Source organism: Acipenser ruthenus, chromosome 20, assembly GCF_902713425.1.
Source record: "Acipenser ruthenus chromosome 20, fAciRut3.2 maternal haplotype, whole genome shotgun sequence".
Taxonomy (NCBI): Eukaryota; Metazoa; Chordata; class Actinopteri; order Acipenseriformes; family Acipenseridae; genus Acipenser; species Acipenser ruthenus.
The window spans coordinates 21,580,980-21,601,351 of record NC_081208.1 but is presented as its reverse complement, the minus strand read 5'-3'; the positions used below and the strand labels follow the sequence as shown (position 1 = coordinate 21,601,351).

The 20,372-nt window shown below is 37.8% G+C and overlaps 1 protein-coding gene across 1 annotated transcript in view; it reads left to right on the top strand.

Moving 5' to 3' along the window:
* Positions 1-96: 96 nt before the first annotated feature.
* LOC117425406 (aryl hydrocarbon receptor-like) overlaps positions 97-20,372 on the top strand; it is a 29,899-nt gene continuing 9,623 nt past the window's right edge. The window contains exons 1-6 of the mRNA XM_034042318.3: positions 97-413; positions 2,429-2,496; positions 4,739-4,923; positions 11,215-11,342; positions 13,324-13,413; positions 14,161-14,263. Coding sequence (XP_033898209.1) covers positions 2,444-2,496; positions 4,739-4,923; positions 11,215-11,342; positions 13,324-13,413; positions 14,161-14,263 — 559 coding nt within the window. The 5' untranslated portion in view covers positions 97-413; positions 2,429-2,443. The remainder of the gene's footprint in view (positions 414-2,428; positions 2,497-4,738; positions 4,924-11,214; positions 11,343-13,323; positions 13,414-14,160; positions 14,264-20,372) is intronic.

The window sequence follows — 20,372 nt, the reverse complement described above, 5'->3', positions numbered from 1 at the left end:
GTCGGTGTAACTGATATCGCTTTCACAGTTCTAGAAAAATTGTCTAAATGGGACGGGAGAAAACAGACATAAGCGTCGGTTATTTATGAAGGGGTGGTTACCTGTGCAAGTGTGTAATTTGAAACCTCTATGGTGTAACGTTGTACCTGGAAGTTCAGATGTCAGAGCTGGGAATAGGTGTCAAGATGGAAGGAGCCGTTGTCAAACTCGAGTGACGTCTTAATTAATTTTGGGGGTTGTCATCAGAACGCTGACTGTCTTTTTTTGGTATAGTCAGAAAAACACCTTTTATTGTCCGGATTTTACAAAGAATATAAAACCCTTGGAAATTATGTATTAAAGAAGACCGCTGCTGCATTGGATTATTTTTGCATTGTTTATTTTCTTCCACATTCTAAACCTCTGCAGGATTGGTAAGTGGATTCTGTGAGTTTTAGCACTGACAGTTCGTTATATGTGTGTGTGTGTGTGTTTTAAACATAATTTCGGAGTCTGTTCATGTTTTCATTTAAGACTTTTTTTATATATAAAAAAAAAAAATGGAAAAATTAAATTTCCGTTTACTTTGTGAATTTGCCTGCCTATGTAATATTTGTTAACCATAAATTATAATAATACATAAACCTCAACAACAGTAGTAATATTAATACTAAATAATTAAATTATAATAATATAGATTAATAAACCCCTTCGGCGTACGACTACATGTACATGGTGACTGGATGAATCTAATCTTAAACAGTCCAATGTCCAATGTCTGGTTCACAGTACCTGTAACCTACTACTTCACTGATTTTCTCCCCCCAAGCCCCCCCCCCCAAAGAAAAAAAAAACTGTGCTCTGTGCTGTTGGCATGGACCTAAGTATATGGCACATACGGTGTTCAACTGGCATGGTATAGCCTATGGCTGCATCTCCTTGTTGTCCTTGGTTTCAGTAGCAATGGCCAAGAGGCAGATTTGCCAGAATTGTAGAGGGCTTGCACAAATGACTGATCAGATTACTGATGTTCTAAATACTGTTACGTTAGAGGTAATGGTAACACTATTCTGACAATTCAACAAAGATTGGTTTGTAACTACCATGCACTTTAGCAGTGGAGCCATAAACCAACCAATGTTGCGTGTTTCTCAAAAGCAACACATGACCATACAGTATAGGGTTAAGACAAATAAAAAGGTGTGATGTGTAGGCAATGATAAAGTAGGGTCATCTTCTGCTGCTTTTGAGATTAAATGAGATGTTTGTGTTTAGTTAATACACAATGATTTCAGGTTTTAAGTTTACAAAATAATTAGGTCCTGAGTTAGTAGGAGTTGATACAGAGGAGACATTACCTACCTATATTCCAATTAGTAATTGTTTGTGCTTGTATTTGGGGATTTAGTAGTCTCACTTCTTTGGCAAATCATAAAAATGTGATTTACATTTCAGTTTTTATTTGAAAATGCTGCTGTCTCATGCATCATATTCCTTTTTCTTTAATATATTTCCCTTAAACGCATACCAATAATGTAAAACAACCTTATTACAGGTGTGTTTTCTTGTTGAATGTGACATCTATGGTAAGGAAAAATTGTTTATGGTCAGAATGTGATGAAATGATCACAGCTTGTCAATGACACCTTAACCTCGAAAATCCTAATGGTGCTAAATATGTTTCTTCACAGTTAACTGCAGGTAATCATTGAAAAAGGCTGAATTATGCAATGCTGAACACCATTGCGATTTCATGAGGCAATTGTGGTGAGATGGTGTACAGGGATTGTTCATGCAAGTTCAGTGTAATTATTATCATTGTCATTTTATATCCACGATACAGACCACATGCATGTCTTCACATCTGCAACACAGTTCTGTGACAGTCAAGTTCTGTTACTGATGTCCATTCCAAATACATGTTACAGATCACACATTTCACATACATTTGACTTCATGTATACAAGTGATTCAATGACTGTATGCCCATGGTTGCTTTATTATTTTAGTTTAAACATATGGTAGGATTATATTTAGTTGCTGATTGAGCCCATAACACATTATGGGCTGGCAGATGCTGTCATTTTCACTTTTCTATAGCCTATATCAGTTGATTATGGCATAAAAGCTGCATAAAAGTCAATGTAAGGTGGGCTTTAGGGAGTCTCAGCAGATGAAAGAAATTCTCCACAAATTCAGCTACAAAACCGATGAACTTCATTGCACCATTTGCACTAAGTGAAACTACAAATATAAAGAGGAATGCACACATAGTAGCAGTAATAAGTTAGTAAGAAAAAAAAAAGGCTAGCATAACGTCAGGCTTGCTGTGGCTTATATATCTGACATATGAGTGTTAAATGTTGGTACTGGCACAGACCAAGCAAGGAGGAAACAGTGATGTAAACACCCCCCACCTCCAGTACTAATATCTTCCTTCTGCTCCCAGACGAAAAGCTGAAGGATGGCGAACACAACGCTGTATGCAGGCAGGAAGAGAAGTCGGCCTGTAAGAGGGTGAGTACAGATGCTCATAGAAACTAATGACAGACAACATGAAGGATATCGTGGAAGTGCCTGTCCACACATATCTAGAGAGCCGATTGTGATCAAACTTGGTCTTAAACACAACAATGGTCCTGTCTGCCCACACCAGGCTGTCATAGTAGTATAGTGGCAGGGGATGTGTGACAATTTTGTGCTTATCTGTGCGTGTGATATATAAAACTGTGCTATGTGTTATTGTATGTAAAGTACAGGTAAAGCCAAAAGTTTTGCATCACCTAGAATTTTAGGATTGAGACATTATATATATATATATACAGACGTGCTCAAATTTGTTGGTAACCCTCCACAAAAAATGAAGAATGCACAATTTTCTCTGAAATAACTTGAAACTGACAAAAGTAATTGGCATCCACTATTGTTTATTCCATATTTAATAGAAATCAGACTTTGCTTTTGATTTTTTATTCAACATAATATTGTAAATAATAAAACAAATGAAAATGGCATGGACAAAAATGATGGGACCGCTAACCTAATATTTTGTTGCACAACCTTTAGAGGCGATCACTGCAATCAAATGTTTTCTGTAGCTCTCAATGAGACTTCTGCACCTGTTAACAGGTAGTTTGGCCCACTCTTCCTGAGCAAACTGCTCCAGCTGTCTCAGGTTTGATGGGTGCCTTCTCCAGACTGCAAGTTTCAGCTCTTTCCATAGATGTTCGATAGGATTCAGATTAGGACTCATAGAAGGCCACTTCAAATAGTCCAATGTTTTGTTCTTATCCATTCTTGGGTGCTTTTAGCTGTGTGTTTTGGGTCATTATCCTGTTGGAGGACCCATGACCTGCGACTGAGACAGAGCTTTCTGACACTGGGCAGTACGTTTCGCTCCAGAATGCCTTGATAGTCTTGAGATTTCATTGTGATTTGCACAGATTCAAGGCACCCTGTGCCAGGCGCAGCAAAGCAGCCCCAAAACATAACCGAGCCTCCTCCATGTTTCACTGTAGGTATGGTGTTCTTTTCTTTGAAAGCTTCATTTTTTTGTCTGTGAACATAAAGCTGATGTGACTTGCCATATAGCTCCAGTTGGACTCATCTGTCCAAAGGACATTCTCCCAGAAGGATTGTGGCTTGTCAATATGCATTTTAGCAAATTCCAGTCTGGCTTTTTTATGTTTTTCTGTCAAAAGTGGAGTCCTCCTGGGTCTTCTTCCATGGAGCCCACTTTCGCTCAAAAAGCGACGGATGGTGCGATCAGAAACTGACGTACCTTCACCTTGGAGTTCAGCTTGTATCTCTTTGGCAGTTATCCTTGGTTCTTTTTCTACCATTCGCACTATCCTTTTGTTCAATCTGGGGTCGATTTTCCTCTTGCGGCCGCGCCCAGGGAGGTTGGCTACAGTTCCATGGACCTTAAACTTCTTAATAATATTTGCAACTGTTGTCACAGGAACATCAAGCTGCTTGGAGATGGTCTTGTAGCCTTTACCTTTGCCATGCTTGTCTATTATTTTCTTTCTGATCTCCTCAGACAACTCTCTCCTTTGCTTTCTCTAGTCCATGTTCAGTGTGGTGCACACAATGATACCAAACAGTACAGTGACTACTTTTCTCCATTTAAATAGGCTGAATGACTGATTACAAGATTGGAGACATGTGTGATACTAATTAAAGAAACTAATTAGTTTGAAATATCACTATAATCCAGTTATTTATTATCTTTTCTAAGGGGTACCAACAAATGTGTCCAGGCCATTTTAGAATATCTTTGTAGAATAAGCAATAATTCATCTCTTTTCACAGCTTCTTTGCTTTATTCTATGACATACCAAAGGCATGCAAGTATACATGATAAAATAGCTTTTAATTTCATCACTTTTCAGGAGGAATGAAGCATTATTTCAATGAGCTGTAAGGGTACCAACAAATTTGAGCATGTCTGTATATATATATATATATATATATATATATATATATATATATATATATACAATTTTAAGTACATCAACATGATTTGATCAAAGAAACTACAAAATGATATTACAAAAGTCTACCGGAAGCCATAATAGTAGTATTTCATGTTGATTTAGAAATGTTTTGTACATTTTTGTCAGTTTTTCGTTAAGTATATGGAAAACAACAAAGCAGTATTTAATTCTATATGTTGACGTAACATTATTGAGCAGGGTGATGCAAAACTTTTGTCTAGAGCTGTATTTGTTAATGGTTGACCACCTCCGACCAGCAGTAAGCCGTTGCCTCTAGATAGAGTGAAGATGAACCCTTCAAAGAGACACAGGGACCGGCTAAACACTGAACTGGAGCGCCTGGCCTCGCTGCTGCCTTTCCCAGAGCACATCACCAACAAACTGGACAAACTCTCCATCATGAGGCTTGCTGTCAGCTTCCTGCGAGCCAAGACCTTCTTTGGCAGTAAGACCACCTACCTACCCTGTTTAAATACACTTATGTGTTACTGCCCTTTTTATAAAAATCATAAAACCAGCCAAAGCAGTTCAGTATTCTAAAGTTGCAAAAAACAGGATCGGTGTTGGTAAAACACTATGGTTGCCAGCAATATATAAACAGTTTGCAAGCCACTCAGCACATCCTGTTTTTGGCCCCTGACTGCACTTTTAACCTGCTTTTAGACTAAACTGCTTGCAAAGGGAGGACAATCATTGAAACATCGTTCTCATCAAAAATTATGTCCAGAACAGGGTTTGTGGCTTTGGAAGCATAGCTATATATTTCTCTGTGTCACTCTACCAAATGCAGTTTGCAATTATGGCAGGATATTGTGTGTGTGTGTGTGTGTGTGTGTGTGTGTGTGTGTGTGTGTGTGTGTGTGTGTCTGTGTGTGAACCAGTAAGTATACATCCCTCCCCCAGCACTCCCACTAACCCCTGTCACTACCCCAGGCCATCACGACCAGATCTCGCACAGTCCCTCTCGCGGGGGTTGGTATAGATGAGCAGGTTGAGTGCCCGCTCTCTCAGAAAGCAGAAATTCTAGTTGAGCTGTACAGCCGAGCTGGGCACCTCTTGCACCGGCAAAAGGGCAGGGCTTAGAGTTTCAAACAGGATCTTAATCGGTGGTGAAGTATCTCTCTGCCTTCCAGAGGGCGTTGTGCTGCCAGGAGATGTTTGCACGCACATCTGCCTTGTAATAAGACACAGGGGCGGAGTTCATTCTTGCACAACCAGCTCTTAAGCAGCCTGGGCTGACTTTCTATATTACAAAAACAGTGTAACAGGTTGTGTAATGATAACATTATACAGTACAATAGAGACTGAGCTATTGCAGAAGTGCATGTGCAGGGGTATATGGAGGCTGCCTGTCACACTTGCATTTTTATAGAACATACAATGAACTGCATGTCCAGTTCTGTTGAAACTTTCAAAGGATATTCTTCAGCACCAGTTATATGGGGGTTTTATTCTAATGGTTTGCACAGGTTGAATTATTCTAGCCAGGCGTGTGTTAATTTGGTTAGGCTGGTTTAGATTGTTATTAAGTGGATCTTGTTAGAAATTGCTCCTTAGCCCAGGGCGGTTGGACTTGGGTTTTCTCACAGGTGCTGTTGTGAAGCTGTGTTTAGCTTGGACTGAAATATTGTTTAATGCAGCTGATTTCTCACCTTTCACAGTCATACAAGTGGTAAGGCTATCTGAGTTCTAGATGGTGAGGTATGTCATGTCCGGAAGGTAGAGAATATCATTGTGCGTGTGTGCGTGTGTGAGTGTGCGTGTGTGTGTGTGTGCGTGTGTGTGTGTGTGTGTTGTTGATTATTTTGACAAAGAATAGAATGTGAGCCTCAAGCTCATTGGCTCTGTAAAGTCACGTATCTACTCTCCAACCTTATTACAAACATTATAATATTGTTATAAAAGTGAGGAATAAAGAAACATTTAGAAAAATAAATAGATTTTTTATATATTCAAATGATAGCGTGAGAACTACAAACACACTTTCATATTTTAGTGTGACTACTGGAGAGAACTTGCAGCTACTGATATTTGTTGTATTTTCAAGGTATGTGCATGCATCTATTTACATAGTACATATTTATTCAAGTGTCTGTCTATAGAAATCACAGCGGGATTAAAGGGTCTGAGAGAATGTGATATGTGAGTAGATACTGTAGGGAGAACAAAAGAGACAAGGGGGGGGGGGGGGGGAAATTGTGATTGAATCGGTGCAGAGCGAGACTAGCCTGTCTGGGTTTTCCCCTAAACTGTGCCCCCATGATTACCAAAACTCGCATCTTGAGAGTAGAGAGTGAGGTCCGCTCAATCATCAAGTGGTCTGAATCAGGGTAATCAAGTGAACAGAGTACGCCTGGATACTGTTCAGGTTTCATTCTCCTGTCATGGCTAAACACAACTTCACATCACAGCTATGCAAGTTCTTTAACAGACAGAAATGAAGAATTCAAAGTATGAATCGATTAATAATATGTTGTAAAGAGGCACAAAGTGATGCCTCTTCTGGAACAGCCTATCTGTATGTTCCACGTTGAAGTGTGGTAGTGTCCTGCAATACAGCTTCCTGATTGGTGGATAAACATTCTGAGGTTTCTAATCCAGATATTAAACTACTCTAACTGCAGATTGCATTGCAGACAGGGTAATCCATTCCAATTCAGATATAAGTATTTGACAATGCTGTTAAACGGTGAAGGGGGTGTTTTTATCACTGAAAAATATAATATGCTTTTGTTAAAGGGAACACGTTAAAATAATTCACTTATGTCTTCTTATTATAAAAATTAAACAAAAATACAATCCCTTGCTTTTTCTTATTGTTGTCTTAGCAGAAATAAAGACACAACATGGATTTTCAACTTTACAATTCTTTTAAATAAATGTTTTTGAAGTTCATTGTACTGGAACAAGAAATACTTGAGTGATGAAAAACTTTTGAAGGTCTTTTGTAAGCTCGCAGGCAGTTGCGTGACAAATGTGACCTCCGGGTCAGTCAGTATGCTTTCATAAATTGAGCAACCTGTAAATCAGTTTACCTGTCAGACTGTGTGTCTAGGGGGCGGGCGTGGGTGTGCTTTGCAGAATGGATGGGTGGCGTCTATATGGTTTTATGTAGTCTGAGGATGGGAGGGTGTGTGACCTAGTGGTGGCTTTGGCATTGTTCCATATGTCCCATGTGGTACAAAGCATTCAGGTGTTGTAAGGATATCCGCTGCAGACTCCTTAATCGTTTTCAAAAGAAACAAAGACTTAACAAGTTTAAGAAGTAGAAAACACAAATCATTTATCATCAGCTTTCATGATAGAAGAGCCTTGACACATATTTAAATAAGACAAATTGATGGTGTGTTTGCATTTGTACGATGATAAAGAGTTGAGCATTTAAACAGAAAGGTAATTACTTTTAAGAAGAACTTCAGTGGTTCACAGTGAACCAATCATCCAATTGTAATGAAACTTTTTATGGACATTCAATGTTCCTGAGTTCTGGACTGTGAATGTTTCGACTAAAAGAAAGTTAAAAGGGAAAACAACAATATGCTTTTGTTAAAGGGAACACATAAAACAACAATAGAAATGCGGCATAAACCTTTTTTTTCTGAAACTTTGCATGCATATTTGTTACTCAACAAAGTTGTTCAACATATAGATCTTCTGATTGGAAAACTGGCAACAACCATGCTATGAAACAGCAGCAGGGTAAATTGATTGTCTTACTTTCCTTCTGGGTCCACAAAACCCTTTACCTCTATTTAGGACAGTTACTGGACAGACTCATTTTGGGTAAAAGTGTACACTTGTAAAATGGAATATATGTACAGACAGTAGTGTACACAAAATGACATAACAGCAGTACCCCGATCTAAGAAATACAAAAAGAAAATAAGAACAAAAAGAAAAGTTACATTAACTAGGGCCCTAAACTGCAAAAAAAAAAAAAAAAAAAAGGACACCATTTTTCAGTAAAAACAAACTCATTATGTAAAATAAAATTAGGAAATAAAGCTTACGTAAAAATGGTTCCGATCACAGTTGGAGTAATGTCTTGCTCTTTTCATGCCAAAACAAAATACACATACAGTATCTTGATAAATCCTGCCAATAGTAGTTAGAAGTTTATGGGCCTAGGATCATAAGAGCCTGAAGAGTAACTACATCTGGAAGTTCCTCTTCAGAACCAGTGCTCAGGGACCAAGCCGATAACTTGGTGAAATTCAGCAGCTGGGGTCTGTGTCCTGCAGCTATGGGACAAAACATCAAATCCCTCAATGAAGCCCACCTGTAATCCAAAGGCACTGCAGCTGAAACATCAGGGCACCTAATCCATAATAAACTGAAACATGAGTCAGCACTAGCTGTGGTTCGTCCATAAGGGCAACTGTTCCCCTGAGGACAAGACAACACTCTCATTCCCACTCTGCATGCCCTTCTTTCGGAATGTAAGAACCTGCAAGTTTATTTAATGCAAATTCCTGTCACTTGGCCCAAGCACACCCATTGGAAGAGAACAGGTATTTGGAATACGTACAGACAATGGTAGTTGTTTTCTTTTTGCTATATATATATATATATATATATATATATACACATTTTTAAAAAAGGTGTTCACTTATTCAGCAGACGTGACAGTCAGTTTGGTAAACCATTTAATTCCTTCTATTTTAAGCAATTGCTTTTCATTGTTTGCATCCTGACAACTTTTTACGCATATAACTTTAAAGTCTGTTTCAAAGCTCTTTTCAAAATGTCAGCTCTAGTGCACTGGGGTTTGAGATCTGTTCTCTAAATCGCTGCAGGAAGTGCGAAAAAAACCAAAACATAACAAGTGCTCTGGCTTTTCTGTTCCGTACCACATCGTGGATCGTTATTGCTGTGTTACATGTTTGACAGTGTGCGCCATAATCCTTACACTATCAGTGCACTAGAGCGGACATTTTGAAAAGAGCTTTGAAACAGACTTTAAAGTTATACGTGTAAGAAGTTGTCAGGATGTTAACAATGAAAAGAAAAACTACAGGTTATTTAAACAGATGTGACGCTATATTTTTCAGAACCCTGCTACTCACTCTATGACAACAGCCATTTCTATTGTTTTGCCTCGCCTAAAATTGTACATGCTCAAATAAATCAATAGCTTTAATACAGAACTATTATAGAACTACTGTTAATTACCTTTATTTAACCAGATGAGTCAATTGAGAACAGATTCTCATTTTCAATAACGACCTGGCCAAGAGGCTCACACTATAGCAGCAAAAATACACAACACAATACAATTCATACAAACAAACATACAAAAAAACATAGAGGTATAGAGGTATGTGTGCATACAGCTTGTGCCCACAATTCTTGGTTCTTGTCATACACAGCAGTCAGGGCTGCTGTCAGAAGATGCCGCCCTGAGAGCGCACCTCAGTCCTGACTTGAGCACCCAGTGTTGACCCTTTATTAAGCTGCCAGTTTTGCCGTGTTGGGTGGTGGTTTTGTAATTTGCAGTATGTTTCATTTGATGAATTTCTTTAAAGGTTTCTTTCTTTTGCTATTTTTTTAAATTTTTTTACAGTTAGTTTGGAATGTATTCTCATGTTTCAAAGCTTATAAATAAGTATCTACTGTATATGACAAACAAAAAAAAATCTAGCTATGTTTTTATCAGCACTCATGTGGAAGTATACTGTTTTTGTTTAGAAATCTCTGTCTTTACATCTACAGTATATTTATCTTACAATCGCCTTAGACATTTATCTGCCTCTCTAAAGTCACGTATCTACCTTCCAACCTTATTACAAATAACACCCACCAGCCACCTACCTCCCTACTGGCACAATGGTGCATTCCTCCCTCACATACTCTGTCTTGTAACATGGTTGAGGACTCTCCATAGACATCACCACTGCTATGCATGTTTCCAGAAGGCAGTTTTGTGCCTGCAAATTTGACATTAGCCTAGTTTACAATACCTTACATTTTGTAATATGCTGTTTATAATTGTTTTGTACTAAGGTAATACAAATAGTATAAAACAAAACAAAAAAAACTGCTCACAATTTTGTATTAGGTATGTTAACAACTTTGCAGTTAAGTTCCACAGCCTTGACAAGGTGCAGTAGTAAGATGATTTGCGAGGAAACAATAGGGTTTGCTTGTAGCCCATTTCAAAGACAGCGATAGGGTTACCACCTGTGCCATTCACAGTTTGAATGTAAGCTGTCTTGATATTAACAACCCAAAGGAAAGTGTTTGTGAAACAATTTAAGCATGAAATCCATTGATTCAGTGAAATGTGCAAGGATATGCTTTTCTCCAATGCATTTGGATATCCTGTAATCTGATATATCGTTGGCATGTAGTATCTGCAAGCTTACTGAATGGTTGGTGCGTCTTTTGTTTTCGTTGAAGTTGGAATGAATGAGTAGAGTTTGATTGTTAATGACTAGTATTTTCAAACCCAATTGTACAGGTTTATAATATTGTATAAACATTAAGTACAGTATCTGTTTTGGATTACCAGGTTGAAAAGGCACAGACATGAAGCAATTGTAAAGTGTAGTTTCAAACCTAGTTGCCATGTGGCTAAAAGAACAGCACCACTAGGTAGAACTAGCTGTGATATCTTGTATTGCATAAATTCCATTTTGGTTTGCATTTAGGTTTTGCTGATTTTTAAACTGTAATTCCCTGTTTAGTGCTGCTTGTCTGTGTAAACATAGATCTACCCTGTCTCTTATCTTCTCAGACTCTTTGCAGAAAAAATACCAGGTTCCTGCCCTCACTCCACCGCTGACAGTCAACCAAGCAAGCATAAATAAACAGGAGGTGCCATCCCCTGGTTTCATGGTGCCAGAGGGAGACCTGCTGCTCCAGGTAAATGAGAAGGAGAGGATTTTGACCACATTTAACACCTAACGTTTTAAAAAATAATGAGCTTGAAAGGAGAAAGTCCTGCATTCCTTACCAGTTGTAAGATTAGGTACTTTAAAGGTAATGGATTCATATGATTGTAGTTTTTAAGAAAACCTTAAAAGCATAATGCTTACGAGGAATTAAGAACTAGGAAAATGTTTGTGTCTCTGTTTCTTAAACAATGACCATGGCTTTGTACAACTATTTTCTCACTGTTCTGAGGATGTACTGTGAGGAACCTGTTGGTCCATCAAACGGATTGCATGCAAATTCATACAAATTAATGAATTAGTTTGATTAGTTTGTGTGTTCAGCTTACTGCTTATGTAAAACTATAAGAAATAAAGCAGATAACTATTTAGGCTAATGCCTTCATCTGTGTTACAAGTCTGTAGCTTCTTAGCTTGAACAAATAAATGTATATCCTCTGATTCTGAATATGCATATATCTTTTTTTTTTAAGTATTTGTTATTAAGTTATATGTATTCTTGATCATCATTTATTACTGTTTCAGCGCTCATGAATATTCAGCATGTTTAATAGTCACCAGCCTTTTTGACATCTGGGCAATCTCTGAGAAAGCCTGAGCAAGGTGATATTTCTGTAAATATCTCCTGAAAAAGGGACACCTTGCTCAGGTTTGCTCAGAGACCGAATTGAAAATGTTGCTGATGTTTAATTGAACGTGCTTGTAATAATAGCAGTAATACATGATGAGTAAGAAGACATACAAACAGGTACAATAAATATTACGCAAATTCAGAAACACTGGTAATTCATGACATTCCATCACTCTATGAGATAAAGCATTTTGTCATGTAAATCTTGTCATGTAATTTTGACCTGTATATAGAAATCAGTTTAAGTACAGAGAAGAGACAGGCCTTTGGATTTTCATTCACGTTCCTCAGAGTTACAATTAGTTGACATAACAAATTGTTTATTTAAAGAGAAAACAGTACACACCTCTGTCACTCCTGTAAGATTTATGTCTGTTTCAACCAAGCGCCCCCAGCAATGCCTCTCAATAATGTTTCTTAGCAACAATGTTTCATCCTGTTTCACTTACATTCTTCAGTTTTATACCACCTCCCCCCCCCCCCCCCCCCCCCCACCTCCCCCCTGTGTCACACCTCTAGGATGTAGTACCAGGAGCACCAGCATATCCAGATCCTGTAAAGGAGACACATTTTAGTTCTGTGTAAAATAACAACCCCAGATGTAATCTTGTATTTATTTATCAGAATTGTATCCAAGCCAAGATGATCCAGTAACATTCACTCCACCGTGCCAACTTTGTAGCTGCATGTCCCTACATAACTAACAAAACAATTCATATTGTATTTTAGTAGTATAATTTTGCACTTACTGTAAACTATACTGTATTTAGATATTGATTTTGCATTGTAACCCTGTATTGCCCTGTAACACCTGTAAGTTGCCTTGGATAAAAGGGTCTGCCAAATGAATGAATGAATGAATAAATAATAATAATAATAATAATAATAATAATAATAATAATAATAATAATAATAATAATAATTCAAAGCTGCTGATTTCTGTGATATAACTTGTCATTTATTATTCTTGTGTTACCAGGAGCTAGAAATATTACAGAGAAGAGATACAATATCAGAACATTAACAGCTTCACGTATTTCGATTTCTTTTTTTAAATATATAATTCTCAAATACAAATAACTAATTAGTTATGAAGATCTTAGACTTGTGTGTTGTCCTGTAGCATTCAGTTGAGTTCAGTTTACCAGCTGTCACTCATCATCGCCAACAAGCTGAACCTTCTGTGAGAAAGCTACAGTACAGTGCAAACTGGATCTCCCTGATTCTGGATGTTCACTTGTTTATATATAATGAATGCATTGCAATATATTTTTCTTTCCCCCTTGTCTCACCCTCTGTTTCCCATACTCCCCACCTCCAGGCATTGAATGGTTTTGTGCTGGTCGTGACGGGAGAAGGGACTATCTTCTACACCTCACACACCATTCAGGACCACCTCGGCTTCCACCAGGTAACCATCCCCTCGTGTTCCTATGCAGTTTCATAGCTTGTGTAACGAGCAGGGTTGTGTGAGGCATTGCCGTTCTGGATTCTGGTCAGTGAGATAAGGTTAAAACCTCTATAACCACGAATGCAGACAAGCCTCTTTTGCATAGCATTTAAGACTCCCTGTTACACTTTCATGGGGATAAGGCAGTGATCACTGACTGAATAGACTGAAATCTCACAACACATTAAAGGGTGAATCATTGTTCAACAGCTGGCTTATTCCTTGAGCTGTATGTATAAGTGATGTGTCTCCACCTCAGCATTATCCACAAATCCATTTGTCATCACATTTATTGCCTTTGGTACATATTATTATTATTATTTAGCAGACGCCTTTATCCAAGGCGACTTACAGAGACTAGGGTGTGTGAACTATGCATCAGCTGCAGAGTCACTTACAATTACATCTCACCCGAGAGACGGAGCATAAAGAGGTTAAGTGACTTGCTCAGGGTCACACAATGAGTTAGTGGCTGAGGAGGGATTTGAACTGGGGACCTCCTGGTTACAAGCCCTTTTCTTTAACCACTAGACTACACAGCCTCCTACATACAGTCTCATTGCTTTTTTTTACAGTATAGGGATAGGAGGGGGGCTGCTCTCTTTAAAATGGCCAGTTGATTACTATACTGAGGGTTGTTATTCTCTTGGAGCCTGTGTCTGTCTTCCTGGCTGTCTGATTATCTTGTCTGTCCCCTCCTGTTTTCAGAGTGATGTGATCAATCAGAGTGTCGATGAGCTGATCCACACGGAGGACAGAGAGGAGTTCAACAGGCAGCTGCACTGGGCACTCGACCCACCCAAGAAAGCAGGTACAGTTCAGCTTTCTGACTACACGAAAATACCCATAGAACTTGATTGCAGATAAACAGAATAAATAATGCAACTGCAGTAAGTAAGTGTTGCTCTTTTAAAAAGATATACCCATAATCCTGATTAGTTTAAATCATTTGTGTGCCAACTCTGCTCATCAATTACTGGAAAAACAACTTGACAACAAAAAACAGAAGCACAAAAGAAAACTTACTAATAAGATCAGGCCCTTTTCCATCAATGCTCATCCGGTTCCTAGTAGCTCTCTCAGAACTTTGTCTGCTTGGTTCTTAAAGAGTATGTAGTGAGGTTCCCAAAAATATAGCATTATACATTCCCACATGTTGCTACAACTGTTTAAATAACGTACCTGTCATTTTTCTTTTCATTGTTAACATCCTGGTAACATTTTCCACTTCTAACTTTAAAATCTGTTTCAAAGCTCTTTTCAAAATGGTTGCTCTAGTGCACTGAGGTTTGAGATCAGCCCTCTAAATCACTGCAGGAAGAGCGATTAAAAAAAACAAAACAACAACAAGTGCTGGCACGGATAGTTATTGCTGTGTTACCTGTTTGACAAAGTGGGCAATAATCCTTAAACTATCAGTGCACTAGAATGGACATTTTGAAAAGAGCTTTGAAACATATTTTCAAGTTATAAGTGTAAAAAGTTGTCAGGATGTTGATAATAAAAAGAGAAATGACAGGTACGTTATTTCAACAGTTGTAGCAACACGTGGGCATAACGCTATATTTATCGGAACCCCACTACTTACTCTTTAAAGGATCCCAATGATTAAGCATTGGTGAAATGGCTTAGTAACCGATTCCATACACTGACCACTATGTGTAAAAGTACCTCCTTCTCTCTGTCTGTCTCCACATCATTTCCATATTGAAATATCAGCTAATGTATTCTTCTGCTTGCTGTGTAACCACTAACCTTTCAGCCTGTAATACTGCATTTGTTCTATTTGATATTTCTTACTGATGTATTTTTTATGTCCTCTTAAGTTAATGGTCATTTTCTGGTGTACCAGCTGTACTTGTCTCTGTAGAGGTGACGGGAGTACTTGTAAACTTGATTTAAAAAGCCACCAGGATGTGATGATTCAAAGAGAAAATAATTTACATAATGAAACAAAAACAACAATAATTAAAATAGCTGTTGTGTTTCTTTTACCCTTTCAGTCCTTATCTCTTGTTAACATACTGTATGTCTTTGGAAATCACATTGGAACCTCACAGGACTCCTAGGTCCTAGTCTAGAAATATGTGAAAACATTTTTTTTTGTTCTCTTCACTGTTTTTTATAGATAATTATAATTGTGTTAATCAGTTAAGATTCAGATGTTTAGGGGTTTGAAATATCAACACTTTTAGGGCTTAGACCTCTGATCTGAAACCACAGCTGTCCAGGTTTCATTCATCATAAATATTTCAACAAGTTGATTCTCAAGCAGTTTTACAGGAAAGACCAGTTGGCAGCAGTACAGTTACACAATACATACATTAGTGCTGGGACAACTGTAGGATTATTTGAACCAACATTGCTTGAAATGTTTTTGGGGGCAAAAAAAAAACATGTTTATACAGAGTTTGTATCAAAAACCGAATGCATTAGATTAGAACATTGAAAGAACATATACAAAATAGGTATGTACAGTATGAAGAAACCAATTCAGAAATTGTTTCAGGTCTTGCAATAATAACATAAACAAAACTGTTCACAAGATTCCAGCAGCCGGATGAATGAGACACAAGAGATTGTTCTTTCTCGCATTGTGTTTTTTAATGAAAGAAGATAAACACGCCTACGGAATGCAAGGCCTGGAATTCTGAGAATTTCAAGTCTGGCACATTCCACGATTCTCAAAGTAATCATAAGTTACGTTTTAACTGAAATTTGATAAGAGTAGTATTTTAATGTTCTAAAATAATTTTCAGGCCACTAATACATAAAGAGAATATCATTTTAAGAACCCTGGAGTGTTTATGCCAGTGTCTGTATTTATTTATTTATTTATTTATTTATTTATTTAGCAAGTGATGATTAAATACATATACAGACACTTGCTGTCCTATAAATCTATTCTACCAAGGCACCTCTCAGAATTCCATTTAACTAAAAAAAAGTCCATTCAAAACGGTGACATCACAATCGGCCACGTACCTCAGCCACTTAACAGTATTCTCTTAATCAGCCTTTTCCCTGTTATCAATGAAAATGACAATGGGCTAAAGGATAGAAAACAAATATAGCTGCATTTTTTTTTTTTTTACTTGTATAGTAATAATACCGCAGTATATCAGAGTTATGGGACTGCAAGCATCTGTTTGGGTTCTATCAGCATAAACATTGACTTTTACCCACATACACAGATGTTCGCTGTCCTATAACACTATAATCGTCAGTCATGGCAGTTACTCCTTTCTTGTTTGTCCTGTTAAATGACGGTGGATCTTGTAGAGTTTGAGACAAACTAGGAAAGGCAATGCACTAAATGATTTTAATAATAATAACAGTTACCACCATGGCCACTAAGGGATTGGGATCAAATTAGTCACACAATCCAAGTCTAGTTTAAAACAAACAAAAAAAAGGAAGTCGTGGCTTAGTGGTAACTTTTATAAGTTAGCCCATTTTGTAGCTACGTCATCTTTATGACTGATCCCTTTTTTGTTATGTGGCTATTTTTGTACATATAAAATGTTTTTAGTCATGAATCCTGCAGCAGTTTGCTGGTTAAAGTGGCAGGTTTGTTTCTGGAATGTGAACGATATTCTGGGTGAATGACAGGTCCTTTTTTCCGAATGAGAGTTTGTGTTTCTCTTTGATTGAAGGTTTGCAATTACCTCTCCCTGAGCCCTGGGGCTGAGTTATATAAACTGGAGAGAGAGCGTGCAGAGCTAGTCTTTTCAGAGCAGGTTTCTGTCATGAAGTTTTGACAAGGCAGGTACTGTATAATAAACACTTCTACCACACTAGATGACAAACAAAATTTTTAAACAATGGTTTTGCCATCACAATACAAACAAAAGGCTGATCCATGGCCCTGGTATACTATTTTGATTTATTTTTATTCAGTGATGGTTAAACGAGTGTGATGCATATCTGATTATTTCATTTTGGCCCGTTCAACCCTTGTCCATTTTTCAGGGAACACAAAAAAGATACAATGTCAAAAATACATAGCTGAAAGGACTGTGTATGAAAATAAGTAGGTTTCCATTTAGATGTACTGTAGTTGGTTTTGTTGGTACAGTACTATATTTTCAACAGAATAAGTATTTTAATTCAGAATAATATGATTCTGAAAATATCACTTGCCAAAAGAGACGACATGTGGACTGTAATACAGTACATACTTTTAAATCCGGTACATATTGTAGCAGTATTTAAAATTCCCCATTAACGACCCAACAGCAAAATGAAATCACAATGTTACCCATTCACATGTAGTGTGCGAGTTATATATATATATATATATTTGGACTAGTTTAAGTTGTAATTATATAATACCTTATTTGAATTCAAAATCATGTAGGATCAACCTATATTGAAATAATCAGACTGGACACCGCTTCCCGTGAATACAAAGAAACAGTTTTATTGGAAATAAAACTAAATAAAGAAAAATAAAGGTGCAACAACTAAACTAAAGTAATACTGAAAGGAAAAATTAACTAAACTAAACAAAACAGTACAGAAAGGAAAATTTAAACAACAACACCGTACTCCCAATAGCTGATTAGCGATCCAGAGCAATCTATGGCAGATTCCTTTAAAGGATATAACCACTGAAAGAGCAAATCCTCCACACGATGTGCACTGTTTGTCCGGTTATGTCTGGGATATTCCACTGCAGACTCCGGCACTGCTAGCTTAATAACAGACTGAATATATTTCAATCTCTGCCAACTTCAGATGATATGTCCAACTATCTTCCACCGGTGATCAGTCAGGGCTAAGTTAGAGATTTGATTCCAAGTACTTTTAGGATTTAGACGTCTTACGCGGCGGACTCCCACACCAAGGCAAACACTGGGGTTGTTATCCCGTATCAGAAAACGGTATCTATGTTCAAGCCGATTGCAGGCTGCGGGTCTTCGAATTGTCAAAATTCAGAGCCTTGTTCTGCTTGTCAGGGAGCCCCGATTGAAAGTTGCGCTCGTCCTTTTCGAATCCTCTTTTCATCCCGGTGATTGGATAGTTTGTTTATTTGGGGTTGTGCCCAAGTCCAAGTGGAGTGTTTTCCCATTGGCTGTTCTTGTTCCGAGATGGCCCAATGTTCTCAATTGGTCCGCTGATTTGCCCCTGTCGGCTGGATTTATGAGGTGGACTGCTCGCTGTCCGTGGTGTCAAAGCATTCAAAACCATCTGGTTTTTACCTTTTGGAAGACACCCCTGGCGCCACAGGATTTATTCAACGACGGTGAAGATAAACCACTGGTCCAGTATTTAGTTTACCACTTTTTTAAAAAGCATTCTTTGTCAGTGTTCGTGACAAGAAACCAAGAAGACACAGAGAATGGCTTAGGACCCCCCCCCCCTCCCCCCCCGTATATTCAATTTCTGTTGATTTCATAAACAGAATGATATTATGACCCAACCTGATGCTACACACAGAACTGCGTAAAACGTAAAAGGCAATGTCATTTAGCAAAAGATTTTTAAAAAAAATGACAACACAGTTTCCAGAATTAAAACAATATTCAGTCAGTATTCAAAATTTTAGAATATAGTGCTCAATAAGGCTTTTTTTGCTGCATTTCTGTCAGGTGAAACTGGAGGAAGCGCTGTGTAACTGCACAAATAAAGACAGACTGATTTGCGCATGTGAGAAGAAAAAAATAAAATAAAAGTGGGCTGTGATGGATAATCAAATAAATTGTAACATTGAAGAGATGACTTTGTATCAGCAAACTGGTGACGGAGTCGGAAATATTGCGTGTGACGGGCAAGTGCATTCATTTGTTACATATATATATAAATGGGAATTGATTTGTTTCTTAATACAAGGACAGTAAAATGTGACTGACGTGTATCTGAGTGTCGTATATCCGAGTGCTGACTGTATTAGATCTTTAAGATCTATTAGGTCTTCAGATGATAAGATATATTCTTTAATACATGCTGCTATCCTGCTACACCTACTGTTACCCTTTAAGAGGTAAATTCAAGGCCATAATACAAACCCAAGGTTTGTGGGTAATGCACCACACATTATTTGTATTTTGTCAACATGCCCACAACTCCTTAAAGTGGCTAAACAGAGATGTTGACGTCCTGACACCAACTCTTCCAACCACTGCTTATAGTTCATCTTTCATCTGTATCATCTTATTCATCCAGATCTACTTGTATCCTTTAAAATCAGTGCTTGTAACAAATACTAAGGGATCTAGTTTGATAACATCTTGCATTGAGAAACTAGCCTTAAAAAAGTGCCTTCCTTTTTAAAATAAAATAAGTAGCTGCTATAATGTTCTAACCACCAGGTCTCCATGTCTAAAGCCAAGGTATTATGTAACTCAAGGTTCTGGCAAATTTCTATTAGATTGACTGTCTGTTGTTTGCTAGACTGGGTTGGATATCATTAATAATACAGTAGTAAGAGTCTACAAGCTTAGTTGTCCCTAAAATTTGCTCACAGATTGGACAAACTGAAGACCGCCTGATGTTCCCCAGGGTCCATTTTGTAAGTTGGCAGCTGTGAGAGGGGGTGTGGCGAGAGGAGTCATATGACCACCCTTCAAGGATGGATTGTTTAATTTATTGTTACTGCTCCAAGGCTTTTTCGTGGTCACACACCTTGCGTGAGTGTGATAAATCCAAATTCAGTGCTGGCACGTTAGCTCAGGGCTTGCAGAGAAAGGAAAGGAAAAAACATTTCGAGAGTTGTTTTCAGCTCCTGGAAATAGTAAGCCTGTGTGGTGCATTTCTATTTTCAAAAATAGAATTTTACAAAAAAAAGCTTTTTGGGGGGGGTTTATATCATGTACTTGTCATCATGTACTAATCAACATCCTACTGACATTCATGGAGGGCTTCAGGTCTGGCCCATCCCTAACATAATAAAAAAGGAAGGGATCAGAGCTATACTA